The 27388-nt window shown below is 38.0% G+C and overlaps 3 protein-coding genes across 5 annotated transcripts; 1 reads left to right on the top strand and 2 right to left on the bottom strand.

Moving 5' to 3' along the window:
* Window positions 1–1452: 1452 nt before the first annotated feature.
* On the bottom strand, window positions 1453–6382 carry LOC119070797 (rab GDP dissociation inhibitor alpha). Its single transcript, XM_037175278.1, has 3 exons — window positions 5835–6382; window positions 2278–2753; window positions 1453–2210 (listed from the first exon to the last, which is right to left on the bottom strand). The coding sequence occupies exons 1-3, from the start codon at window positions 6226–6228 to the stop codon at window positions 1743–1745; spliced, it is 1338 nt and encodes a 445-aa protein (XP_037031173.1). The 5' UTR covers window positions 6229–6382; the 3' UTR covers window positions 1453–1742.
* A 4868-nt stretch (window positions 6383–11250) lies between these two features.
* Window positions 11251–27387, bottom strand: LOC119070796. 2 transcript variants are annotated; one of them, XM_037175276.1, is made up of 3 exons: window positions 27016–27387; window positions 26648–26948; window positions 11251–11368 (listed from the first exon to the last, which is right to left on the bottom strand). In XM_037175276.1, exons 1-3 carry the CDS (start codon window positions 27250–27252, stop codon window positions 11289–11291), a joined length of 618 nt encoding a protein of 205 aa, XP_037031171.1. In that variant the 5' UTR covers window positions 27253–27387; the 3' UTR covers window positions 11251–11288. The 2 variants fall into 2 exon arrangements, with proteins under 2 accessions (XP_037031171.1, XP_037031172.1); XM_037175277.1 differs by lacking the exons at window positions 26648–26948; window positions 27016–27387 and adding an exon at window positions 11737–12114 and having other exon boundaries at window positions 11251–11669.
* LOC119070794 (transcription termination factor 2-like) lies at window positions 18978–22180 on the top strand. Of its 2 annotated transcripts, none has more exons than XM_037175275.1 (8): window positions 18978–19094; window positions 19240–19345; window positions 19401–20307; window positions 20371–20569; window positions 20644–21246; window positions 21307–21453; window positions 21516–21880; window positions 21957–22180. In XM_037175275.1, the coding sequence occupies exons 2-8, from the start codon at window positions 19330–19332 to the stop codon at window positions 22078–22080; spliced, it is 2361 nt and encodes a 786-aa protein (XP_037031170.1). In that variant the 5' UTR covers window positions 18978–19094; window positions 19240–19329; the 3' UTR covers window positions 22081–22180. The 2 variants fall into 2 exon arrangements, with proteins under 2 accessions (XP_037031170.1, XP_037031169.1); XM_037175274.1 differs by having other exon boundaries at window positions 19401–20312; window positions 20373–20569.
* Window position 27388: the final 1 nt, after the last annotated feature.

Genomic DNA, 27388 nt, shown 5'->3' with positions numbered 1-27388 from the left:
TATAGTCTACAGAGTCATATCTAATGTAACGCCACTAACTTAAACTCGCCCACACTGTGTATTCCCCAGTCTCGCACTTACTAACTAGATTTAATTTACTCCACGCGATAGAAATTTGACTGTTTCAGTGCCTTACTCAGAATCAGAACCTTAAGGTTTGCCATTGTCGGATGAACAATGATAAATAGAATTTAAAAAAGAAATGAAGAAGCTGTCTTGCCAGACAACTGACCTTTTCGAATTGCAAGGTAGGACAAGTCTTTCAATAAAAAGACTCTCTGAGACCAAAATGTTGCAGATTTCATTTTGACACGAATAAACGAAATCCATTACTATTTTCCTGAGGTCACCACAATGCATTTCAGAACAAAGACTCGTGAAGTTTCAGCTGACACCAACTTGGGTTTTCGACTATGTGTGCCGGCCGAGATACACACAAGTGACTTGTGACAAGTCCCATTCTTAGGGTTTCAAACAGTGCCAATTTTCAAGAATTTCGAGAATTTTAGACATTTTTGACATTTTTTCAAAAATAGACCCTGCTTTGATTGGCTCAAAAAAGATTTTTCATTCGAGCGTTGTGTTTTGCATTATTTTCTACCCTCAAAAGGGTTTGAGAAAATTTCGTTTTCTTGACGATTGGTAGGATGACAGTCTAGTGAGAAGAGTGCAGCACTTTCTCTCACGTGTGGAGAAAATAGAACTTTTCTCATTGGAACTGTCACTTTGTTTATGTTTTCGAAAATGGTCTAGCGAATCGATGTTTTCGTTTCGTGGAGAAAAACGGCAAAACACAACATGCTGGCATAAAAAACGTTCTATGTACCTCTATGGGAGAAATAGGATACTCTAACTCGAACGAAGCAGCGGTCTTGTTGGAATTTCCTCGGTAAACAAATAGTATTCTTATTGGATAATGGCTCAATTTCACATATGTGTCAAACCATGGTCTACACAAAGTCTTAGGATGTCAGTATATGGAATCGAAAGTTGTCAAAGAACTGAAACATCGGTCCAATTTTGAATTAAATTCAATTTTTATTTAAATTTTCCATTTTTCTTTTTAATATTGTGGATTATAATTATATATTCATATGCGTGTCTTGTGTAATTCTTAGACTTTATTAATTTAATCATAAAAAAAGGGAAAAAAATCGTACAACTTGTTTGAAGCAAAAAGGAAATTTATGTTTTTTCAAAAACAAAAAAAAATAGAAAAAAAAACATCTGAAATCAAAAACTGGGGTGGGGCGGGGAATAAAAAAGCTTTCCATCTCTCCATCGACATATCAACCAACTTAAAATAATACAAAGACAATCGAACACACTGCGCTCGATTTTTTAATGTATTGTGAAATCTCTAAAGGAAACACCGAAAAAACAAATCTTTGTTTAAAAAAAAGGGCGGGCAATTTAAAAACGTTCATCCCGAAAATGAAAATTAATGTTTTCTGAATTTACTGAGTCTCTCTGGTTTTCGTTGCGATGAAACAACAAAGGTTATGGGCTATCTTCTTCTGTTTCTATTTTTATTTTTCTTCTCATTTGTTTAATTGGAAAATGCCCTAGTTGATGTGTAGATGCGGTAGAATGTCAATACAAGCAAACAGCACGCAGGGAATTCTAATACCAAAATTTTAGTTTTTTGTTTTTTTTTCTCTCTCATTCTGCACGATCTTGTGAATGTAGTGGGGGGAGACATATAATTTCAACATTTTTCTTTTCCATAAATTTTTCCTTCTTTACTTATCCTCACCCTCATCGCCCGTCTCTAATTTAATTTTGGAAAAATCAAATTCCTCACCCGTACCACGCTTGAATATATCCAAAACGTCCAAGCAGGTCGTCTCGAAATGAGTGGTCGCATCGTACGATTCCGATATGAAAATTTGTGAGTCCAAACCTTTGTCGGTCGGTTCGAAGTAATCGGAAATGGTGACGAATTTCTTGGCTATTGGTGCCAGCAATGCCAAGCCGGGATTTATTTCGCCTTCGGGATTGTCGGTCTCGACGGTCGTCGAAACCATTGCGACGAACCAACCTTTGGCGGCCACCTGGTGGTGGTAGCTCACGACCGATACGTAGATGTCGGATTTGCGGCCGACCTGCTTTTGTGGAATTATGATTTGAGTTGATAGGGCGTCCTTTGTGTTGGCTATTGGATGGTCCAATAGACAGATGCAACGGATTACTTGAGCCTTTTTGCGAACCTACAAAGCGGAAATGTTTAGCGTTAATAAAATCGACAAATTCGCGGGGACAATTTGCATCACTCACTCGATCGGGAACGTAGCTAGGATCACAGTATATTTGTTTGCATTTGGCGATTTCAGTGCCCGAACGTACACCGACAATTTTTCCATTATCTCCCACAACAATTTCATCGATCGGCTTGTCCAGCATGTATGTACCACCATAAATGGCCGACAGCCGAGCAAAGCCTTGAGGAAGTTCACCTAAACCGTACAACGGATACAAATACGGTGATTTTCCATATCGTGCCAACGAATCGGAATATAGTTTGATGCGACGGATCATTGTCGTTGCTAATTCACTCAAATATTCGTCGTCACGGTATAGGGCTAATGCGTGACCGGTAAAATCTTGTGTATTTTTGTCCAGGCCAAACATGTCGTACAGTTGTTGAGCCGTACCCGTTGTCGGATCGAAATCTTTCCAAGTGGATGAATTCTCTTCGTTGAAGTCTTGCACGAATACAAGGAAGTTGCGGAAACGACGTTTTTCGAACATTCCTGCGGAGGGGAAAACGATATTAGAATTTGATTAGTTTATGCTGTGACACTGCTGTGCAATGTTTAATTTTACAACAAAAAATCGTGAAATTCGAAAGTATTTTCTGTAGATGATAAATAAAGTGAGAAGCGATCGAAACATGGTCCTGCGGTAGGCAATTGGCAATCTCCAATCTGATTTTGCTTTGCAATTGTCAATGTCCGCCTACAGACTAAACGATCACCTATAACATTTGTAACATGTCTAAAGACTCGCGAAGGGAGTTTCTTGATCTCTACCTCAGATCATTACGTGGACAATTCATTCTATAGGCGACCAAAAATAACCAATCGACTTTAGTCACAAAATTCAATCTGTAAGGTAAAACAGAGACAAGATTTTCGGACAAAAGTGCAGCAGCATTTAGATTGTGTGACACAGCATAACTTTCCACCAACGATTGTTTGCGTTGCTCTTTAGCCTCTTTAGTTGCAACTCTTATCTTAGGCTGAAAACAGACTAGCAGTTTTGCGATAATTATGCCTCGTGATCCATTGTTTTCCACGTGCGGCATAAATCGAATTTCAATGGAAAAAGAACGCAGCATCATTGTCAATAGTGGCAACAAAAAATTGCAGGTCTTGGAGTTTTGCCAGAAACAAACTGTCAATTGCTGAATGGCTGAAATCGACAATTATGCTGCAGACTAAACGTAGCGTAATCGTCGATTTAAGCTATTCGATATTGACTGTTTGTTTCCAGTTTAAGGCCGAAAACACACGAGTAACTCTTCGTTACTGACATCAATTTTCCAATGTAATCCGATTTGTAGCATGCGTTAAAAAATGGAAAACAAAGCATAACTGTTGATCTCATCAATGCGAAATTTCCCGTATGTTTCCGGTCTGTGGACTGAGATTGTTGAAACAACGTCTCAGCACTAATTTTATTAAGCCAAAAACACACGAGCCATTTCGCTTTCCTGAGATCAACCAGATTCTCTGTCACATTGAGTCAGTGAAGAACATATCCTCATCAGATGATCAGCAAACTCCGTTTTTACCTTTTGTGGATTTAGTTCGACAAAACGAAAGATCACTCCTACAATCCATTGTAGCAATGGATGTTCCTGAATTCATATTTTTTACTAAAACATTCCAGCGTCTACACAGTTGATAGAAGACAAAAATGACAAAGGATCCACCTACATTAGCTCCTGACATGTTAGCACGTCAATCTATTTTATTACCAAAACCACTTCTTCTAGATTTACGTGGCATTTGCTTTGTCAAAGCGTAAATAAACTATTTACAGAAACCAGTATGTACGCACGCAATTCTTGTCGCCTAAAAGCAATATTTCAGCCCGAAAAATGTACATATTTATCGCCTTAGCGAAGCATTTATTAAGTTCATAGGTGTCATCAACTATCACGCTTTATCAATAAATGTAATGCAATGCCGTTTGTGAATTAAATGTTAATTCTTTGTTCACCAATATAAATTTGAATGCCGTCACATTCACTTGATGTGTATAGCAATAGCAATTAACCGACGCGTATGGTGCGCGAGGTATAATTTGGGTAATTTACGCTCGAAAGTTTTTATCGTCAAATTTCTTTTATGTTTTTTGCTATAGCGAATGAATTCGGATCACTTTCAGTGATCAGCAGTGACTCATCAAGCGATGACCATTTTTTGATTGATTTCAAACACTCAGAAACGAGAATGTTTTGATGTTTGATGGGGCATGGCGATAGTAGCCTGTAGGCATATCGACACAGTGCAGCATAATGGGTTGTTCCCAGTGCGGGAACATGAAATAAGATGAGTGCAAAAAGCAAAAGAGAATAAGAAATCCAACCAAACAACGCCATGTGCCTTACAGGAGAAAGTTTGAGCCAATCAGATGACGGAATTTTCATTACGTATGTACGGGAACCTGAAAACATTTTCCTTAATTTTCACACATCCCTGGTGTTGTTCGTTATAAGTTTTTCAGTTCTTTAGGATGACAAGGCGATGGAATCAAAAGTATTTATCTCAAAGAGCGTTTCATGACTGTAGCGACTTACGCGTTAAAGGTCTGAGGATGTTACCATCCATCACATATCGGCGCTATCCAGAATAATGTTTTGTTGAAAACTGAACTAAGATTCATTTGCATTTTCTACTGTAAAATCCAGTTTGGTGTAACGTAATTGTGGTCGTCACCATCACCTGTACGAAAACTGTGCCAACTATTCAAACTGGAACATATAGAGCAGAACAGTGGTTGATACTATCACTGTCACAACTATGATGAATACGAAAATGTTCAATCATTTGAAACCGTACAGCCCATGTGGGGGTATTGTTGACGGTATATTGACCTGATTACGTGGAAATTAACGCGAATTCAACGATTGAAGTGACAAAATTGCCGGGTGCGTTTTTCTATCCAATTTGTCCATTTATTAATTGAATGATGACATGTAAAGTGTGACCATGAACACATTAAATGCAAATTACACGTTTTTTTTTTGTTTCTATACCACTCTGCATTCTACCATTCTCTATGCCACACCCGTCCGCCTTTTTTTTCGTTTAGAAAATTTATATCAATTAATAGGAACCCCACTAACCCCTTTATTGTTTAATTGCATAATTTACGACTTCCCTTGTGCTGCAATAAAAAACGGTTTGACATTTTCCCATTGTCGTTGTGTGTTTGTACAAAGACAGAATGAACGACACCTTTTGGAAATGAAATAGCGAGCTTGAAATTCGTGGAAATTCGAGCTTACGAATAGCATACCCCCCCAAGGCTGACAGAGTGGACGTCAATCTTAAAAATGATAGATAATGAATCAAAAGAAACCAATCGAAGTGTGAGAACTGGTATATAGGTGTAAAAAGGCTTTCGGAAAAAATGAACTTACGAGAAACTTAAGGGCAAATACTTGAAGTGCGCCGAAGCTAATATTCTTTTGCAAATAATTTATTTACGACATATTGATGGGTTGGAACATGATTGAAATGATCGTAAAAACAGTTCATCCAAAATTCAGACAAAAATTGATTATGCGACATGCATGGTCATAAATAAAATGGTCAACTCACCCATCAAATCCGACGAAAGTGCCTCTTTCTGATCGACAGGAACCTTCGATATTTTATTTCCCTTGTACACGTAACTACCTTCGATCGACTTAAATTCCAAATAACGGGTAACGCCCGTATGAATCAACAATTTCACTAATAATCCATTGGCCATTAGAAATTTGGGAATCAAATCCACATTCCAGTCACGTCCGCGGCCAAACACCTCGCCGGGTTTGTCAGCACCGAACCGTTCAAACAATTCCTCGAGAGGCGTAATTGAAGCAGATTCGCCGCCATAGTACTTGTTTCGGTCTATGTGTAAAACCTTCTTTCCGGATACTGACAACATACCACTCAAAATGCATTCTTTCAGTCCCGTACCGAGTACAATTGCATCGTACTCCTCATCCATGGTCGACTAATTGATAAGTTCCGATTACTTTTGAGGAACACCAGAAACGATAGATAGTCGATTATTACACAAATCTGATCTGCTGATGAGTCGCGAGAAAAAGTTTTTTGTAAACGCAGCCAAAAAAGTATGGCGACTTGGAAATGAACGAAAAATGAATGTTTTTTTGTGTTGACCAGAATGAACGTTTCTCTTTTTCATTCACACCGTTCACACCACACACAAATTTATTTATTTTCATATGAAGTGTCATCGATGGCGAAGCCGTCTTATAATGCAAAGCCGTGCAGAAGTTTTACTCAAAATATATAAACAAAGTGTTTATTGGTTACTCCCTTCGTTCTTACCGAGCTGTAGATGATATAACAAACTGAATGTCTTGATCATATCGCTTTGTAACATTTCTTCACTCTGCAACTTTTCTCTAAACTGATAATAGCCGATAATAATACTTGCAAATATGGTTATTTGTTTACTAATGGGAGAAAATGAGAAATTCTAACAAGAGCTATGTTTGCGGCCAGAACGAAAATAGAGCCGCAATTTCGCTGGAGTTAGACACTTTGCCGGTTACTATGTGATGACACTGTTCTTTTTAACTGTCAAGCTTCGAGACTGCCGACAAATCGAATTGATTCGTTCGAACATTGATGTGGCTCCTAGATTCTGTCATTCGGTAAATATAGATGAACCTTTTTTTCTTCCACGATTCTCCCACTTTTTCCCGTCCCAATTTTCAACGTATACTCTACGTCCGGCACGTTAATTTTTCTATCAGTGTACACTTTCCTACACAGGTCCATGGAACCATGCATCATAAAATATTGCTATACGTGTTTGAGCCAAACGCCAAACCACATCGAAATTTCTGCAGTGAAGTGACATTTTTGACGTTGGCATTTTTGACATATGAAAAGTTCCACTCATAACCTCAATTGAAAGCGTGTAGTTTAAGCAAAACTTGTCTGTAAACAATTAATTTTAAATAATTTTACAGTATTATCGTAAATATTACAGAAAGTACTCTAAAATTAATCGAAATTGATTGTATAGAGACAAGTTTTGTGTACAGTCTACATTTTCAGCTGAGGTTATGACGAAATTTTTCAGATGTCAAAAATGAAATCGTCAAAACTGTCACTTCACGACAGAAGATGTGGTTTGGCCCTGCAATTCCAAATGTCATTGAGTTTTTGCGGCTTCGGTAACAAAGGTAGGGAGATGGATTCTAAACGCTTTTTGACATTTCTTTTTGAAGATGAATTTCGGCTTTGTTTTTTCAGTTTAAAAATGAACGTGATGTCAGTTTGATCGAAAAAGGAGTACAGAGACCGTTACCATGTAAATAAAATCGTCGTTTTCGTCTGACTTTGGCTAAGTAAATTAATGTCGAGTCCATCGAAAATTTTTGGTTAGGCACGGAACAGGCCAGGTCAATCTGAATTTTACCTGAAACCTTATCTGACCTGAACCTGAGTTGATAAATTTTGGCCTGACCTGGAACTGGAAGTAGGTCTAATTACGTCAACTTGTCAGGTCCATTCGCATTCACAGCCTATTTCCCGTAGCAGACTTTTAACCTTTCTGCTATCGACAGTAACTATGGACAGAAACAATGAACTACGGTTGGTGCGGACTTATATGATAACCTGAATGGTTGAAGAAATGAAGTAAAAGATTTTGTGCTAAACTCAATTCGATATTTAAAACAAAAGGAGTAGTAGATTCAAGGCTGTATACTTTGGGGAGGTCACACACCACGTTTCCTACAAAAGATTCACCACGACATACAAATTTAATTTTGGTAAATTTGTTTGTATGGAAAAGGTGTGATCCCGCGTATCTAATAAAATGGCGATCTGCGTGACCTCCCCAAAGTATACAGCCTTGAGTAGATTAACCTAACCTGTCGCACACAGAAAATGAAGCAAATGAATTGCAATATCGCAAATAGGTCGAGTAATATAACTGCTTCTAGCAACACGCTCAACAAACAAGCGTAACATATCATCGGCCTGCGAATATTTCCTTTGTCAATCATCGAAAGTCGTGTCAACGCTGCATTTGGTTATCCATTGTCAATTAATCTTTATTTCGAATTTTCACTGTCTTATTGACTCAATTTTCAATCGAATAATTTTAAATATTTTACTTCATTTCTTTAAACAAACATGCATTTTGCTGTAAGACTAAGTCAGTCCAAGCCGGTCGTATAATTTTGTCGTCGCTCTTAAACACCAATGGACAGCAGAGCGTAATTAAAACTACCGGTTTTAATGCTGGTAAAGAACAAACTGAATTTATTGATTTAAGATAATGTAAGTAAGTTTATAAAGCACTACACATCTGTGGTTATTACAATAAGACATTAAGTGACATTACAACAGGATGGATACCCGTTTCTCTAAATGGTGGCTTCAAATACCTGTTTATAATTCTAAACATAAAAAATTTGTCGATTTGACTTTATATTTCGGATTTGTTATTCAGAGTCATATCGACAAAACTTCAGGTGATTCTATTAACGTTAGGAACAAGCGGTCTCCGATTTTATAAATATTATGCACCTGTGTCCAAATGTTTATTTTGACGAGTTAGTGAGTGTGATCCTAAGCCGAAAACGCGGATCATAATCCAACTCGTCAAAATAAACGTTTGGGCATATCATATTTTATGTAACGCTTCGCTCGTTTGATAACAACATCGTGTGACGAAAGCTACCTTGTTTCGCAACGTGTTGAATACCACGTTTTCTGCAACCAGCTGCGAAATATCATAGAAGCCCGGCAATTCAAGTAATCATTCACAGTCATTGTGTAAATAGAAAAGTTTAGTATCGCGTTACTTGTGTATAATTCGCACAGTTTTGGTAAAAATTTGTTTTGTTTTCAATCAATTCGGTTCGGTTTAGTTGAAATTCTTAAAACGATGCTAACGGTTCAGCAGATTATGTATATTGGCGATGAAAAGTAGTTACTTTTCGTCACTTGTGACAAAAAAAGTAAATCCACCAGTAAACCAGTGACAGAAAGACCATGCTTACGTCAACGTCACCCAAATCAGGCATGAGAAAGTTAACTTTTCGCACGCCGTTGCAGTAATAATTATTTCTTGAGATATTGCCGAAAAACTGTTTTCGGGAGCCTCTAACTTGCCTTCACTTTTGAACGCTTTACAACGAAAATAAAAAAATTATTCGAAAAAATGGAAGATCCGTATTCTCTAGAATTGAAAGACGAACTTAAAACGAACTATCACTCATCAGAATCGGAGAGCGCTTGTTCCTCTATCACCTAAAGTTTTCGCGATGTGACTCTTAAAACGTAAATGAAATTTTCATTAGGAAAACGACGGCCGGCCAGAACGTGCATGGAAATAATGCGGTATCCTGGTATCCTAGATACCGGGAAGTCGTCGGGACGAAAAATTGGATACCGGGAAATTTATCCTTTTTTATTGTAAAAATTAGAACTCACCGGGAAATATATAACAGCGGGAAGTACTCACCGGGAAGTATCTATAAGCAGGAGAAATTCAGAACTAGCCGGGAAATAGCTGTCACCGGGAAATCGGAAATAGCTATCACTAGGACCAACTCACCAGGACGTTTTATCAGCGGGAAGAACTTATCGAGAAGTTTCTATTAGCGGGAATTCTATCAGCGATGAATTTTTTTCTTGTCAGTGTTCAGCGGGAAGTCTTTATCATCAGGAAGTACTCATCGGGAAGTTTTTATCGCGGTAAGAGCTAATCAAGAAGTTATCGTCACTATCAGCGGGAAGATGCTGATAGAAAGTTTCCCGCTGATAAAGTGATGAAAACTTCCCGGTGAGTTCTTCATGTAAAACTTCATCAGGAAGTCTCTTCCATCGGCAGGTCCCCACCATTGGGAAGTCTCTGCCATCAGAAAGTCTCTATCGGTGGGAAGAGGTTACTTGTATGTACTTATTGGGAAGTTATGATGTTATTATTATTATTGTGACTCATGCTTCCAGATGAATATACATATTTATTTTAAAATTAATAATTGCCATACAATTATGGTTGCCACAGCTGACAGAGTATACTATACATAAGTGGTTATTGAAGGTTATTTCACTTGGTTCAATTACTTCATGGGGTCGTAAATATGATTATTATATAATATATATCTTACAACTGCCACGTGGAATTTTTTGAATTTTGAATTTCTTACAAACATCTTTGAAAAATCTAGTAATCGTTCCTTTTGCACCTTCAACGAACTAAACTTTTGATGAGTTACTACTTCTGGTGAAACAGTTCCTAAAAGGCAGCACAAACTTAAGAATTTAAAAATTTCGCCTGCTTAAATTGAAGTTTCATTTAGAATTTTGAGTTTGTACAGTTTCAAAGAATGATACTATTTTTGCACCGTCGAAAGGTCAATCTTCAAAAAATTACGCTCGCTTCGCTCGCGATAATATTTTTTACATTTAAAAAGATTAATGCAGAATTTCCGAAAGATTTTAATGCCCACATATCTGGCAGATTAGGACAGAAGATAATTTTCCAATGAGTTTATAAGTTTTATGAAAGGATGGGCTGGTGCACTTAGCGTCTTTACAAACATTCTCTCCTACAAATTGATGAGTGAAAATTCATACAGAAGAACGTCACGAAAAGGTTTTAGCACTGTAAAAACTAATCTTAGACTAAAATCTGCACAAAACGACTGGAAAGGGCTTGGTAAATAATATTCGCGCCACCGGGAAGTTAATTGCGACTCACCGGGAAATTTTAGTCAAAATTTTCGGATACCGGGAAGTTTTGACTTGGTTACCGGGAAGAAAACATTATTTCTATGCACGGGCCAGATCTAATCGGAAAATGAAACTTTAACTGAAAGAAGCAATCCTTATCTGGAAATAGATATGAGTCAAATTTCCTGGTCCTTATCATTACTGCTCTCGTGCTGCGCTGTTGATACACGTATTACGTACACACATCTAAAATGTATTTATAATTTTATCATGAAGGAGTTATTGTCCTGCACATTTTTTCTCACACATTTTGCTTTACCCATTTCAACTTTGGCACATTTAATTGTACCTATCGACGGGAACAATTTCACGACGTGCATAGGATGAAATTATGCAGCTACTACCTTCTGTAAGATCCTTAATCACATCATTTTTCATCTCGATATAAGTGGGTCGAATATCCATGTAATGACTGTGCTGTCGGTGTTGTCTGTAATCAACCGATGAACTTCCCAACACATAATTCAAGCGCTCATAATGTGAACTTTCAAGAAAGAAGCGCCGAATCACTTGATTTCCCACGAAAATCGTAAATTTGACATGCTTCCGTAATGACGTAAAATTGTCATTGGGATAAAATGGTTGTGGTGAATAGTAATGTTCAGCAATTACTCTATGAGGTCCCACGTCAAACGCATCGATGACGAATGTATCAACACTCTGAAATGGTGTAACACATTTTCATTTATCGAAATAAATCTTCCAGTCAATTCAACGATGTACCAACCTTCGGGAAAATATTGTCGATATGATTTCTTAATTCCACAATTTCTTTGATTACTTTCTCGTGATCATCGTATTTCTTCTCATTACATAGTTTAATCATCCGTTGCGTCCAGCTGGATAACTCTTTTTCGATATGATCCCAAAATTCCTTATTGTTACCAGCACCATCATCTCTCCAACGTCGTTCGGCTCGTATTTCGTTAATTAATTGTTCAATATCTGGACCATCCAATGCCATTTTTAATATTGGTTTGATGTAATAATGTAATATCGAAGAAAATCAAACTGCGAATATCAGAATTTCGGGAGGATGATTCAATGAAACTACATTGAGAGAAGAAATGCAAAAGTGCGCACGTCTTTTTCACCCGAGTGGAAGTTGTTAAATGACCAATTCGATTCATAACAGATATCGATAAACTAATAAAACTTTTAAATTTTCATTACACGCATTAAACCTAAAGCTTGTGCAGAATCAGCAACAGCTGAACTTCACCAGCTGATCAGCAAACACACTCTACTTGTATAATATACAATCAAAACACATTCTAAACAACGAGTGTACTATAGTCATACGTGTTATGTGTGCACATAGATGACCTTAACGTACGTATGTACTGTATGTAGCTTGCCTTTGAACTATTTTCGATTAAAAGGTATTGTCTTTGTCGACCAACTGGAGATGTTCAGCTGTTGCTGATTCTGCACAAGCTTTAGGTTTAATGCGTGTATAAAAGAATTGCACTCGGGAGGTGCATAGATGAAGTTTTCAGATGGAGAGCTTTGCCAACATCTCTTGTTTATCATATTCACTCACGATTTATATTTTAACAAAAAAAATCCACTTGGGATTTTTCAGTTTCCAGGAAAAAACAAATTAAATAAATCACACGGTTTATCTTATTTGAAACGCAATTGAAATGTTTATGTAATCAGTAATTATCGCCCGGTGAATAAAATAATTTGGAAACATACCAGATGCCAGATTAGATAATATTATGCAGCTTCTTCTTCTTCCCTGCTTTATGTTTGCATACAATTAATACATATCTGAAAAAAATTTCCTGAATTTGACCTGAAAAGACCGACGTTTGTTTCTTACACTTATCTCTCTCTCTACTGTAAAGTGATTCTTCTTTTGCGTTTTTTGCATAGAAATCGAGGAAATTTCATCTGATTTTGCTACTGTCTCCTCTTGTTTTTACCTCTTTGTAAACAATAACATTTGCTCGTTACTCACTTGCCTGAAAAAGTCAGGGTCTTATGACAGAAAATAACCTGATACGCCCGGAACTCTTAGTTCCCTTTGATATTTTGAAAATTTACTACATTGGCAAAAAACGTTAAATTGAGGAAACATTCGTAACCAACGCACTTCAAGCAGAAGTGCTTCGAGTGACAGCTGCCCAATAGAGTACTATTTTGTCTGAAAAATTCTCCAGATTTTTTATAGTGCCAAAATTTGTTTGATACATTGTCCCGTTACAAGACTCATTAGAGTACCACTCAGTGAAGTAATTGGAGTAATACTTAACCGATTTTTTCGTTCACTTTCAAGATTACTATGAAAATGTATGGAAATACCAATGAAAGTAGATAAGTAGGTATGGCCAGTCCATACATTTTCCACTAGAAATGAGTTCGTTTGAGGTGGCGCCATGCAAATCCGTATGTGCTCCGGCTAGAACAAATTTGAACGTTTGGCCATACCTATCTATTTACTTTCATTGGGAAAGACGTCGTTTTTATCACTTTTCTCGAACAGATCCACGAAAAAGATTTTGAGAAACTTCGCAAAATAAAGTTGTTCCTCTCACCATGTCCTTGATAACACGATCACTCGAGTAATTCTCGTGGTTAAGTTGGAAGATTGGATTTTTTTATTGGACTATACTTGTAATCTGGGATCTAAGACAATTTTTGCGTGAAATTGTATTCTTAAAAGAATTTTTCCTTTGCTTAAAAGGCTTATGAACTTTGCCAGAGCGAAGCGAGGGCCGTAATTCACACAAGTTTCATTTATTCAAGAGGTAAAAATAGTTAGAAAACTAAAACTGGAATCATTGACAAATTTAGTCAGTCAAGGAATCTGACCCACCCAAGAGGTGGGGCCTGGTGAAATTATTTCGCTGAATATTATTTTTAGCTACTGTTAATTTATTAAGAGCGATTAAAAGTACCCGTGTTCACTCGAACGATCGAATGAAGATATGGGGAAAGTCTGCCCATGCATTGATGCAAGTATTAAAGTCAAAGTATAAAGTTGATAGTCAACTGAAGAAACTTGATAGTTAATTATCGACTTGATAGTTCATTGATAGCTAGGAGAGATGTTTAGCAGTTGAAAGCTGTGTATCAACTGACTATGAACACATCCTCCTTCTACTCATCGACAATATCCACAGCCAGAGACAGACGCGTAATCCGACTGACTGAAATTCTAAATTTCTTCATTATTAAACGATCCTTTGTACAATCAACCCCAAACTAGACGACTCTAACAGGTTTCTCGATCATGGGCGCGCGTTAGCATAGCGCCCGTGACGCAAGTCCTATTACTAGAAAAAATTTAAAAAAATTTTTTTTGTCGTAGACTGCAGAACTATATATACAGCAAATATTGAAGTTCTACAATTCAAATCCAAATGAGTCCAAATTAGCTTCAATTTAGCTTCAATTAGCTTCAAATTAGCTGCCACTTTGTGACTCAAAATTTTTTTTGGTAAAATTTTGTTTCTAGAATTTCTTTGGTCAAATTTTTGCTGTTACAGTTTTTGCGTACAAGCGGAGAATGCGTCACCTCCAGCGATATCAGTTGTTTTGGAAGTATGCACAGGGACTTGCGTCACTTTTACTCTTTTGAGTGTTTTTGACTGATATTGAGTAGACGAACAGAATGGATGACACTATGACGTCATATCTGATTTCGTCTACCTTTAAAACACCAGGTATTTGCCTTTTCTGGGCTTTGTTTTTTGTGTGCTTTGATTAGCTCATTTACAAACTCGATTTAACTGACATACAAGATAAAAAGGAATTAGCTTTTGTTAAGTGGCACGAATTGCAGTTTTATTAATGTTGACTTCATATTTCAAGCCTTGAATTTCAAGGAATATTACCGTTCCATGCAGAACTATTCAACGTGCTGGACACATAATTTCCAAGACCACTGATTGGATTGATTCATTCTAATTTATTTCAATGAATTTTTACAAGCTCCTTCGACTCAACTTAATATTCTTTCAACTTTGCGGTTTCTATCCATACCAGATAGTTCGAACGGTTCATTCTACAGTCAACAGAATTGTAATCTGGGCTGTGACTCTTTACAATCTAATATCCGTTACGGCACAGCCGATATTAGTCTTCTACGATTATGATGACGTATTTGACCGACCAATACTACTGGGAAGAGTTGTCGACATGTTCAAATATGGCTATTTAGCCGTAACGTGTTTGACCATTTTAATCGAATCGATTTTGACTGTTGGCGATCAAACATTATTTTGGCAAACGTCGTGGAACGTACAAGAGAGTTTTCGCAGAACTTTGCCTCCATGGACGGCGCCTACACAAAATCGGATACACAAAAAGAATTTGGTGAAAACTTATGTCAGCACCGCTGTGTTCATCTTGGTACAAATATATTTGGCACTTCGGCGATCTTGTCTCTTTTGTAGTTTGTATACCATGCTAGCGTTTTATGCGTTCAACAGGTACCTTCATTACATCATGTACGTCGACTTAATCCATCAGCAGGCCCACAATTTGGTATGTGAATTGGATCCTCGTTGAGAGACTCAAAATAGCAAGCTCTCTACAGGCTCAACTGTACGATATGTCGGTCATAGTGAATAGCGCATTGGGATGGTCTCTGATTGTCAATTTGGTGCACAGTTACATCCAGATTTTCGTAGACTTTTTCTGGATGTTCCAATTAGTTGAGAATGGTCTAGGCGTCTTTTTCGTCGGTAATTGTGCAGTGGACACTTTCACAAATCTGAAAATCCAAGCGGAGAGAATGGGTTTGATGATAAACGAATCAAAAACAAAGTACATGAAGGCCGAGCCCGATTCGGTAGCCATTCAACAAGGAGACGTGATGAGCATTGATGAGTTGAACCTCGAGGTAGTCGACGAATTCGTCTATCTTGGTGCGCTGATTCGATCTGATGGCGACAACACGCCGGAGATACAAAGGCGAATCATGGCGGCAAGCAGGTGCTATTACGGGCTAATGAAACATTTACGATCAAAGTTGCTATCAAAGAAAACGAAGTGCCAAGTTTACAAAACGCTTATTCGCCCGGTTCTAACCTACGGATGCGAGTCTTGGACGGTGAAGAAAAGCGATGAACAGTTGCTTCTAACGTTCGAGCGTAAAGTCCTCCGTACCATTTTTGGAGCAATGCGCGAAGGTGAAAGGTGGCGGCGACGGTACAACTTTGAACTGAAACGTGATTTCGGTGAGCCGGATATTGTGGCAGTGGTAAAAGTCCAACGGTTGAGGTGGGCGGGGCATCTAGCACGCATGGATATGAACAGAGCCCCCTCGATGTTATTCCGAAACGATCCAGAAGGGCGACGAGGAAAAGGTCGTCCAAAGATGAGATGGATAGATGGCGTCGAATCAGATCTACGGACGCTGGGAATAAGAAGTTGGCGAAGTGTAGCAGGGGACAGGGTTCGCTGGAACCGGATTCTCGACCAGGCCAAGGCCCACAAGTGGCTGTAGCGCCGGAGAAGAAGAAGAAGAATTGTGCAAGTCTTTAATGCAACATTGAATCAACTAACCGCGATTGTCATTGCAGAATGTCTGATTTCAATGTTACCTTCTATGCTTATCGTTGTGTTGGTTTTTTACACTACAACAGATTGTATGGAGAAGGTAGTCTGAAGTAAAATTGAGAACAGTTCATATTGTGTGTCGTTTTGTAGGCTCACCAAATAACAATCAAAGTCCACAAAATCAAGGAAAATGGAAATTCTTCAACACTTTCCACTCTGGTAAGGTTAGGTAAATTTTAGCAGCTTAAAATAATAAAATTGGTTCCGCTACAACACCACAGACCCACTACTTCATTCTTCAGACGCAGCATCTGCCAATTATACTCGAAGCGAAGGGATTCTTTTCGATGGACTTTGTTCCTTTAAAAGATGTAAGTTTTGTGGGAAGATACATTGTCAGAGTTAAGTACAGGACATTCCCTTCTTTTTGAAGATGATCGGATCCATAACCACATTCATGGTGTTCATTATTCAGTCAACAGTTTCAGCGAAATTTGATGCGAACGCCTTTGATTTATAAATTTTTAGAAATTGATAGGAATTTTAAAAAATTTCCGAATTTTCAGGAATTTAAAGAATTAATTCCTTAAAATAGATTGTGGATTTGAGCACTATTTCACAGGACTCCCAATGATTGACGCTGTCGACAATTCTGTCACTTCACCGAACAATATTTTCATGGACAATGTGATCGAAAATTTAATTTCCTAACAAATGATTTTATTTTTAAATTTCGTATCTCAAAAGACCGACTCGAAGGCAGAGCCATCGCTGATTTTTGCGGTAGTGTCGATAACAATTTCCACAATCTAATAGAAAATTACTAGAAATTCTGAAAATTCTTTAAAGTTTATAAATCCAAGAATTTCAGTGAATTTTAATGACTAAGATAACAAAAGTCATCAAGCATGGAATTGTTATTTACGTATCTGTTGTGGACGGTATATTTTAGACAATTTCACGAGTTGATTACATAAATTATTAGAAAAATTCTGAAATTTACGCCCAAGGCGAAATTACGAGAAAAATGTATGTCCTCAGCATGAAAAGTTGTATACGCATATGTTGTGGATGGTTTCGGCACTTTCGCTTGTCGTCCTCTCTCAAATCGTTCGGGCTGCAACTCGCGTAATTGCCTAAAATCTACCGTTCACCACAGATACGTAAATAATTATATGTGGACCAGACCCCAGTTATTTTTTGCTATCACTCGTACGAGTTCACCAAGAGATCTGATAAAGCAAGAGTGAAGAGCCCCTGAAGCATATTATTACGAACCTGGATATCGGAGTTATTACGGATTCCATAACATGGAATGGGGTAGACGAAACAGGATTAAGTTCAATTTGAACAAAACTCAGGCATTCACAGATAACACTTTGCCGGTTACTATGTGATGACACTGTTCTTTTTAACTGTCAAGCTTCGAGACTGCCGACAAATCGAATTGATTCGTTCGAACACTGATGTGGCTCCTAGATTCTGTCATTCGGTAAAATATAGATGAACCTTTTTTTCTACCACGATTCTCCCATGTTTTCCCATCCCAATTTTCAACGTATACTCTACGTCCGGCACGTTAATTTTTCTATCAGTGTACACTTTCCTACACAGGTCCATGGAACCATGCATCATAAAGTATTGCTATAAAGTGTTCCATTTCGGAGATGGTTCAAGTTTGTCCCACGGCATATTCATATAAAAAATACCGAAAGTGAACACGTAACTCATTTTTTGTATGATGTCCCACGGCATAAAAGTGAACTATATCCGAAATGGAACGCCCTATACGTGTTAGAGCCAAAACACATCGAAATTTCTATAGTGAAGTGACAGTTTTGACATTGACATTTTTGACGTTGGCATTTTTGACATATGAAAAGTTCCACTCATAACCTCAATTGAAAGCGTGTAGTGTATTACAGTAAGGCTACTGTAACACTCTCAAGTTAATCGAAATTTATTGTGTAGAGACAAGTTTTGTGTACAGTTCACATTTTCAGTTGAGGTTATGACGAAATTTTTCAGATGTCAAAAATTCCAACGTCAAAAGTGTCAATGTCAAAACTATCACTTCACGACAGAAAATTTCGATGTGGTTTGGCTCAAGGTTCTGAAAGAACAGGTTAAGACACCCACTAGGGCGGCTGACACACAAATTTTGACAAATAGATGCTATTTATTGAACATACTCATTACAGATTGTTTGAAATGTCAACTTGAAGAAAAAAAAATAGTTTTTATCAGGTTGACATTTCAAACAATCTGTAATGAGTATGTTCAATAAATAGCATCTATTTGTCAAAATTTGTGTCACCGCCTTCGTGATCAACTCAGATGTGTCTTAACCTGTTCTTTCAGAACCTTGGTTTGGCTCTGCAATTCCAAATGTCATTGATTTTGTTGCGGCTTCGGTAACAAAGGTAGGGAGATGGATTCTAAACGCTTTTTGACATTTCTTTTTGAAGATGAATTTCAGCTTTGTTTTTCCAGTTTAAAAATGAACGTGATGTCAGTTTGATCGAAAAAGGAGTACAGAGACGATTTTCATATTTGTTTCAATAACATAAAGTAAGTCGAGCGTTAAAAGTGTTCAATCGGTTCAATTTGTCAATAAATTAAATTGAAATCATACGAAAAACATCGAATACACTCTTGTGACACACACCAACGAATGAACTGGTTTTCATATCTCGTTCTGTTTACTTTCAAATAGATCAACGGTTTCTGGGTGTTCAAATTTCTCGAAGTCACACCTAAGGCTTCAGTGGGATATTTGTGTCGTGAGCCTACCATAATTCACCACATGGATTCATTTATTGGTAAGGCAGTAACACAATTTGCTCGACAGCTCGTTAAATCCGATTCATTTTTCAGAAAACTCGATCATAGTCAACGGTTCGGACGAATTCAGTTCATTCGAAATTGAAGAATCGATCATCGGCGACCAGGGATTACGAAATGAATCTTCAACGCCGTCGAATCATAAGACACAGTTCAACAAAGAAAATGTGTCGATTGCTGAGCGATGTTATAGATCGCAACCGAAAGATTCCAGCGATAGTTCCGAATCAGAGTCAGAAGCGGATGCAATTGTTTTGAGCTCTGACGATGAAGCAACCTCACAGAACGAAGTCGATGCAACACGCAATAAAACTGTTGAAACCAGTGCCGCTTTAGATAGCAGTTCTTCGAGCAGCGTTGATGAATCTACCTACGTGGAAGTTACTCAGGGTGTGTACAATGTGCACGTTGCAAAAATTAAAGACATCACCAATCGCATCAATCAGTACGAAAAATTGCTGAAGCTCAGTTCACAGTTGCCAGATAAAGGACAAAAGCTGAAACAGTTTGTGGTCAATCTCAGCTCGGATCTGGCTGAACAGCAGACCATTTTGAAGAAATTGAGAGTCAAAGAGACTCGTCAAATTACAATTGACTTCCAAAATTTGTCGATCAACGAAAGTCAAAATAAGTCATCAACTCTGGCTGAACTGTCCTACGATGACAACGATACCATTGCGAACCTTTTCCAAGAGATTAAAAATTCCGAAAAATCGATGCCAAAAGCAAAGGACTTCGCCGATCAGCCTCGTCTCATCAAGGGTCAACTGATGCCCCATCAACGACATGCATTGGCTTGGATGATTTGGCGAGAAGATCAGTATCCGAAAGGTGGCATTTTGGGCGACGATATGGGGTTAGGGAAGACACTGACCACAATTTCGTTGATCGCACGGCATTTCGAAACGAAACGTTTGGCAGAGAATGACAAAGAGGACAAAGCAGGTGAGAGTGTGTGTGACGTTCGGGCTAATGGTTTATTTGACTTTTGGCTTTTTCTTCTAGCATCCAGAGGTGGAACACTAGTTGTATGTCCTGCTAGTGTCATTCGACAATGGGAAGACGAGATCAACAAATTCACCAATTTTTCGTTGAGTGTGTGCGTTCATCACGGTGATAAACGGTCTGACAATGTGAATGACCTCTGTTCGCATGACGTTGTGATCACGACCTACGGCATTGTTCGAACTGAAGTGGAAAAAGTAAGTGCGCTCAGTTTACCAACATCACTGGCGAGCATCGCCTCACATTTTTATTTCTTTCGAATTTCGCCTAGAATTACGTCCTCAATCGCATCAAATGGGATCGCATCGTGCTGGACGAAGCGCACACAATCCGCAACTACACCAGCAAGCAATCGTTAACGTGCTGTCGATTACAAGCGAAACGAAAATGGGCCCTGACCGGAACACCGATTCAAAACAAGCATGCAGACGTTTTTGCGCTGATAAAATTCCTGGATTGCAATCCGCTGAACGATTTCACAACGTGGAAAAATTGGACGAAAAACAAGGCCGAACAGAAGATCAGCTACATTCTCAAATTCTTGTTGCTTCGACGAACCAAAGCCGAGCTGGGCAAAATCGGGGAAATTAGCTCGTTACCCGAGAAAACGTTAGAAATCGTTCCGGTGCGATTGACCGCTGACGAACTGAAGGTGTATGAAACGGTGTCCTCATTCTCCAAAATATTATCCGAGCAATTTCGGCAACAACAGAATGCGGATGACAGTGGTCGGTCGTCGCAAAATACTCCCTCCAAAGATCTGCAAAAGGCACTCGATTTCTTCACGATCTCCGGATCCATAGCCACATCCCATATTCTGTTGGTCATTTTGCGACTGCGACAGATATGCATCCATCCGAATCTGATTGATGCGGTAAGAGTTGCGTTAGCAGCGAAGTGTACCTTAAAGTAATGTGCAATACCGTCTATTTAGATGCTGATGGCGGAGGACATACGCGATATTTCGGGCCAGGAAGGTCTATTGGATGAAATGAACGAAATGACAATCAACAGAACAAATGTCGATCAGAAATTGCTTCGAACAAATCCGGTGTTTGATGCACAACGACCGAGCTCTAAGGTAAGCTTCTCGCTTCTCTTTCCGATCACCTAACAACAAATTTTCTGGCTTCCTTTTCGCAGTTCGAGTCCATTTTACATATTATGCAGACGAAGGTCATTGATCGTGGGGAAAAGGCGGTTGTGGTTTCACAATTTACAAGTGTTCTACAATTGTTTCAAGAGCACCTGAACGGACATGACATCAAATTTTTGGTGCTAACGGGATCGACAAAGGTTTCTCACCGGCAGACCATTGTCCAATCCTTCAACGAGGATGCAGACGAACAGGTCCTGCTGCTTTCGCTGACTGCTGGTGGAGTCGGTCTGAATTTATGCGGAGCGAACAATCTCTTTTTCATCGATCCGCATTGGAATCCGCAACTAGAGAGTCAGGCAGAAGATCGCGTTTATCGAATTGGACAAACAAGACCGGTCACAATCTACAGGTATATGTCATGTTAAGACTTACGTGCTGAATTGAAGGAGAAAATTTTAATTTTTATTTTCCCCGTCGTTTCTTAGGTTTATTTGCGAAGGAACTATCGAGGAACGGATTCAGAAACTGCAAGATCGCAAGAAGAGTGTCGCTAAGAATATTTTGAGCGGCTACAAGTTGAACATTAACGATATGATGGCATTGATTTGAGAGGTGTGTCGTGCAATTTTTTTATAATAATTTGTGATGTTTCGTCGAGCGACAATAAAAATGGGCGCTACCGTTACCATGTAAATAAAATGGTCGTTTTCGTCAGATTTAGCTAAATAAAATACCGTCCAGTTCCAGTCCATCGAAAGTTTTGGTAAGCCGCAGGTCAACCTGATTTTTACCTGAAACCTTATCCAACCTGAACCTGAGTTAATAGCTTTTGACCTGACACCTGAAATGACCGGAAACTGGAAATATTGTAACTAGGTCCAATTAGGTCTACCTGTCAGGTTCAAAATTACCTGAAATTTCAATTCATGAAATCTTTCTTCCGAGCCTTATACTAGATTCCGACCTGAATAAGACGAATTATAAGACCAAAAGAAATTGCGTCATGAGTGTTAAGGCTGTGATTTATAGATTTTAGGCACAGTGCTTGATATATTGATTGACAGTGATTGATATATTCGAGCATATTCGATGGCTTCCACTTTATTACAGATTTCGTCAACGGTACAATGGGTTAAAAGGAAAAGCGAAGGACGAAGGTATTTCAAGAATCTCCACAAAACAATTTTGAGTCCATACGGAGCATTGGAGGCTCATAGGTTAAATGACTGTTTATAACTTTCTTGAAATTCGCAAGGGCAAAGTGTTTGCATATATGCCTAGAGACACCGAATCGATAAAACAAATCGGTCTATCCGTCAGCTCATCATAATTGATCAACCGACCATTCTCCATCAATTCATCAATCCATCAAGAGGGATACTTTTGAAAAACAGACAGGGCCTATTATTTGGGAATTGATTTTGGGAATATTTGGGAATTTAGGGAATATCGGGAATTTTTGGGAATATTTAGGAATTAATTCCAAAAAATTGATCCTTTTGAATATATTCTGCCAAAATGTTAGGTTTCTTTTTTTGTATTGTTATCAACCAGGCTTTATGAATCGTGTCTAAATGCCACTGACATTTAATGTCATCCATCAGCAGTTTATTTTAGAGAATATTCTTTTGAATTTCGACTGACCGAAATCAGCGCTATTTTTTCCGGGACTTTCTTATATACTACCACTACATATAAGAAAGTTCCGAAAAAAATGGGGCTGATTTCGGTCAGTCGAAATTCAAAAGAATCCCTCTTAGCTGTTAACTATTGACTTAGGAATATCCAGCGACATTACAGCAGGTATTTTCTATCGTCTACACTTCTCCAACCCTCTACTTCCCAAATATTGCCAAAATTCCCAAATATTCCCAAATATCTTCAAATATTCCCAAATATTTCCAAAATTCTCAAATATTTCCAAAATCGATAACCAAATAATAAGCCATGAACGACATCTATTCGCGAAGTAGCAAAGCGTATTTATATCGGCAGACTTGAAGAAGAGAATATGATAGAAAATAACTGCCGTTCTACGGACTCAACTCTACTGGATCATCTCTTTTCTAGAATCAGGTCCGACTAAAACTAGATTTATTTGTCAGAAATCAATTTAGGGACTTAGATGACAAGGTTTTTGAAGTCAAAGCAATTTGGAACCTCGGACGTAATGTGCTTGACGTGATTAGGCAATGTCAATGCATATTTCTTATGAGCGAAGTGTTATTTTCATTGCACTTAAATTTTTTGGGGTTCCTCCATCAGCTTAAAACAGGTCATTCTGTGTATTAAACATTTTATAATGATAATATCCACTGATCGTTCAAATATTTAAAGGGTAGTTCCTGAGTGAAAAGACGTCTGCGTCTCTACAGACGACTTCCTCGATTCAGTTCAATATTTGGGAATATTTGTGAATTTTTGGGAATATTTGGGAATATTTGTGAATTTTGTGAACTTTGGGAATTAATTCCCAAATAATAGGCCCTGAAAACAGCCGACCGAAATCGGAAGCATTTTCCAGAGGAATTTTTTTAAATGATCCCAGAAATTTCTCCAGTTACACGAGTCGTGTGGCGTGTCATTAGAAAGGTAATTGCTGTATATACTTCGGAAGAAAATAAGGTCTTATTATTGGTTTTAAAGTTCCTTTATACTGAGATATGTGCAGTTGAAGTTTTTAACCCAAAAAGACTGAGAACTTACAATTTTCTTACAGAAATTCTCGAGGTACACGAAAAACAATTTTATGTTGTTTCAAGGCAGGAAGAGTCCTACGGATGTTTGGTAGCAACTACGATAACATATGAGTACTTAAACAGTTCAACTACTCATAATTCATCGTAGATGCTTCCACCCTTGAGACCATATTTGCCCCGAAAGTACATGCAATTACCTGTCTTCAAACCTGGGTCGTTCCATTAATATCCCAGGATCCTGAATTCCACTAAAGCGATATCTCCTCTCCAATAGGAGAGCCATCACACAAAAGTACAATTCGTCGATTAAAGAAAAACTATAAATGGAATTTTCCGCTTTTAACAATGTTTCAAGAAGAATTGAAGAAAATCATGATTGCCACATCAAAATATGCAATTAAGAAGTTGAACGGCGACAACTACTTCAACTGGAGATATAAGTTGAAAATGATTTTCATCGAAAAAATAGTCTGGAATGTGGTTGATCGAACCATAGTCGTACTGAATCCAATCGCCCCTAAATGGCGATAGAACGACAAAAGTGCACATTGCACAATCGCATTAAATGTAGAGGATGATCCAATCCAATTGCGGCAAGTCGGGAATCAAAGACTCGAAGAAGGTGGTACTGAGGAATTGTTCCAGAAAATGGTGGCGCTGGTAGAAGACATCACCGAAGACTTAATATTCAGTTCAATTCTTCTTGGGTCGCTGCAAGATATGACAATGTCATAACAGTACTTGAAGCTTGGGACCAAGAGTTGAGATCGAGTCTGATCTGGTCTTAAAAATAAGCCATACGATGAAGCTAGGAAAGCTAGGAAACCAGGTACTCAAGGGGCGACCATGATCGAAGCCAAGAGTGACGAAGATGACATAGAGAGAGAGGGAGAGAAGTTTTTATTCACCATTGCTGCAGCCATTAGAGGATGGATATTGGACTCAGAAGACATTTATTTCGAAATGATACTCAGAATAAAAGCCGTTGCATATGGTGAAAGATACGAAGACTATTGACCCAAAAAGTTCAATCCGATAAAAATGATATTCTCTGGGTATCAGGAACTCATTCGTACCAAACAGGAAAACAACTGAGAAAATAGAAGAGAAATGGGCGAATTAAGCTAAGTCCTAGACATACCCGAGGACATACCACAAAATTTCTTCATTATGAGTCCCAGTTCCGCATTCGCATTTCTTCCTCTTCCCTGTCTTTATTTTTTCCTTCACGATTCGTCGGTCTGACCAAACAGTTTTACGCAATCGAAAAGCTGTTGGTGAATAAATACGATGCAAACGACATCTCCAAATTTATAATCAATTAATGCACAAAACCGTTAACATACTTTCGAATCGTTTAAGATTTATCGTTGAATGAAACCAAATTAATTCTATGGTCTTGTCAACGCTGCCATTGTTTGTGCATTGTCAATTTATTTTTATTTTTAATTTTCAGCTGTATTATTGACCCAAATCATAGCAGAGCTGTGCTCAAATCTAATAATTTAAAATCTTTTACGTCATTTCTTTATATTTATTTCATTTATTTCTTCACATAATTCGTATTATTACTATGTGGCTCCAGTAAGCTAATAAAAACTATTTGAAGAAGCTACTGCACTTCCTTAATGCATGATTTCCACTTACCAAAAAATTCCTCTGCGTGAGAGACAAAATTCTTTTTTTTTTCATTTTTTTCTTTGTTTATTTGACAGCTCGCTCTCTTACGGTTCTCTCACACAGTACTTTTTGTTGAGTGGAAACTATACTTAAGTGTCTATTCCACTCAACAAAAAGTACTCCGTGAGAGAGCGAGCTGTCAAATAAGCAAAAAAAAAATCAATTTTGTCTCTCACACGGAGTACTTCTTGGTAAGAGGAAACTAAGCGTTAAACATGTATTTTGCTATAAGACTAAATTACTCAGAGCCCGTCGTATAATTTTGTCGTCGCTCGTTAACACCAACGGATGGATAGCCGTGTCTCTAAATGGTGGCGCCGAATAACACTTTTTTTTTTATTTCTAAACATGAAAAATTTGCGTTGTTTTGACTTTATATTTCGTATATTAAAAAGAAATTTTCATTAGGAAAACGAAGACCAACTGAGGAGATGAACCAAAACAAATTTTATTTGGGAAATGTTTTTTGTGACGGTTAGTACATAGCTACCCTAGTTACTAGAATGAAACTTTAACTGAAAGAAGCAATCCTTATCTGGAAACCGATGTTAGTCAAATTCACTGGTACTTACCGTTACTGCTCTCATACTGCGCTGTTTATGTACTATTACGTTCACACATCTAAAATCTACCAATTTTATTAGGAATTAATGAAGGAGTTGTCGTCCGGCACATTCTTTCACAAATCTTGCTTTATCAAATTCGAATTTGTTACATTTATGTGTACCTATCGACGGGAACAATTTCACGATGTGCATAGGATGAAACCAGGCAGAAACTAAATTCTGTAAGATCCGCGATAACATCATTTTTCAGCTGGATATAAGTGGGTCGAATAGCCAAGTAAGGAATGTGCTGTCGGTGAAAGCTGTAATCAGCCGATGAACTTCCCAACACATAATGCAAGCGCTCATTTTGTGAACTTTCAAGAAAGAAGCGCCGAATCACTTGATTTCCCACGAAAATCGTAAATTTTACATGCTTCCGTAACGACGTAAAATTGTCGTTGGGATAAAATGGTTGTGGTGAAAAGTAATGTTCCGTTATTACTCTATAAGGTTCCGCGTCAAACACATCGATGACGAATGTATCAACACTCTGAAATGGTTCAACACATTTTCATTTATCGAAATAAATATTCCAGTCAATTCAACGATGTACCAACCTTCGGGAAAATATTGTCAATATGAATCCTTAATTCCACAATTTCTTTGATTACTTTTTCGTGATCATCGTACTTCTTCTCTTTACATAGTTTTATCATCCGTTGCGCCCAGCTGGATAACTGTTTTGCGATATGATCTAAAAATTGCTCAATGTTACCGGCACCGTCCTCTCTCCAATGTCGTTCAGCTCGTATTTCGTTAATTAATTGTTCAATGTCTGGACAATCCAATGCCATTTTTAATATTGGCTCGATGTAATATTGAAGAAAATCAAACGGCGAATACCAGTCCAGAATTTCGTTTGGAGGATTCAATGAAATTCAATTGAGAAAAGCAATGCAAAAGTGCGCACGTCTTTTTCACCCGAGTGGA

Source organism: Bradysia coprophila, assembly GCF_014529535.1.
Source record: "Bradysia coprophila strain Holo2 chromosome IV unlocalized genomic scaffold, BU_Bcop_v1 contig_106, whole genome shotgun sequence".
Taxonomy (NCBI): domain Eukaryota; kingdom Metazoa; phylum Arthropoda; class Insecta; order Diptera; family Sciaridae; genus Bradysia; species Bradysia coprophila.
Note: the sequence above shows the minus strand (reverse complement) of the source record. Positions and strands in the feature narration are given on the sequence as shown.

Bases quoted from the DNA above. Each gene is read 5' to 3' on its own strand.
- LOC119070797 (XM_037175278.1), bottom strand. From the start codon at position 6,228: ATGGATGAGGAGTACGATGCAATTGTACTCGGTACGGGACTGAAAGAA. The intron at 2,754-5,834 runs GTGAGTTGACCA...TCCCCTCCGCAG, and splicing joins ACTTTCGTCGGATTTGATGG to GAATGTTCGAAAAACGTCGT. The intron at 2,211-2,277 runs GTGAGTGATGCA...TCCGCTTTGTAG, and splicing joins CTAGCTACGTTCCCGATCGA to GTTCGCAAAAAGGCTCAAGT.
- LOC119070794 (XM_037175274.1), top strand. The intron at 20,313-20,372 runs GTGAGAGTGTGT...TTTTTCTTCTAG, and splicing joins TGACAAAGAGGACAAAGCAG to CATCCAGAGGTGGAACACTA. The intron at 21,454-21,515 runs GTAAGCTTCTCG...TCCTTTTCGCAG, and splicing joins CACAACGACCGAGCTCTAAG to TTCGAGTCCATTTTACATAT.
- LOC119070796 (XM_037175276.1), bottom strand. From the start codon at position 27,252: ATGGCATTGGATTGTCCAGACATTGAACAATTAATTAACGAAATACGA. The intron at 26,949-27,015 runs GTTGGTACATCG...GAACCATTTCAG, and splicing joins TTGACAATATTTTCCCGAAG to AGTGTTGATACATTCGTCAT. The intron at 11,369-26,647 runs CGGATCTTACAG...ATGATGTGATTA, and splicing joins GCTGAAAAATGATGTTATCG to AGGATCTTACAGAAGGTAGT.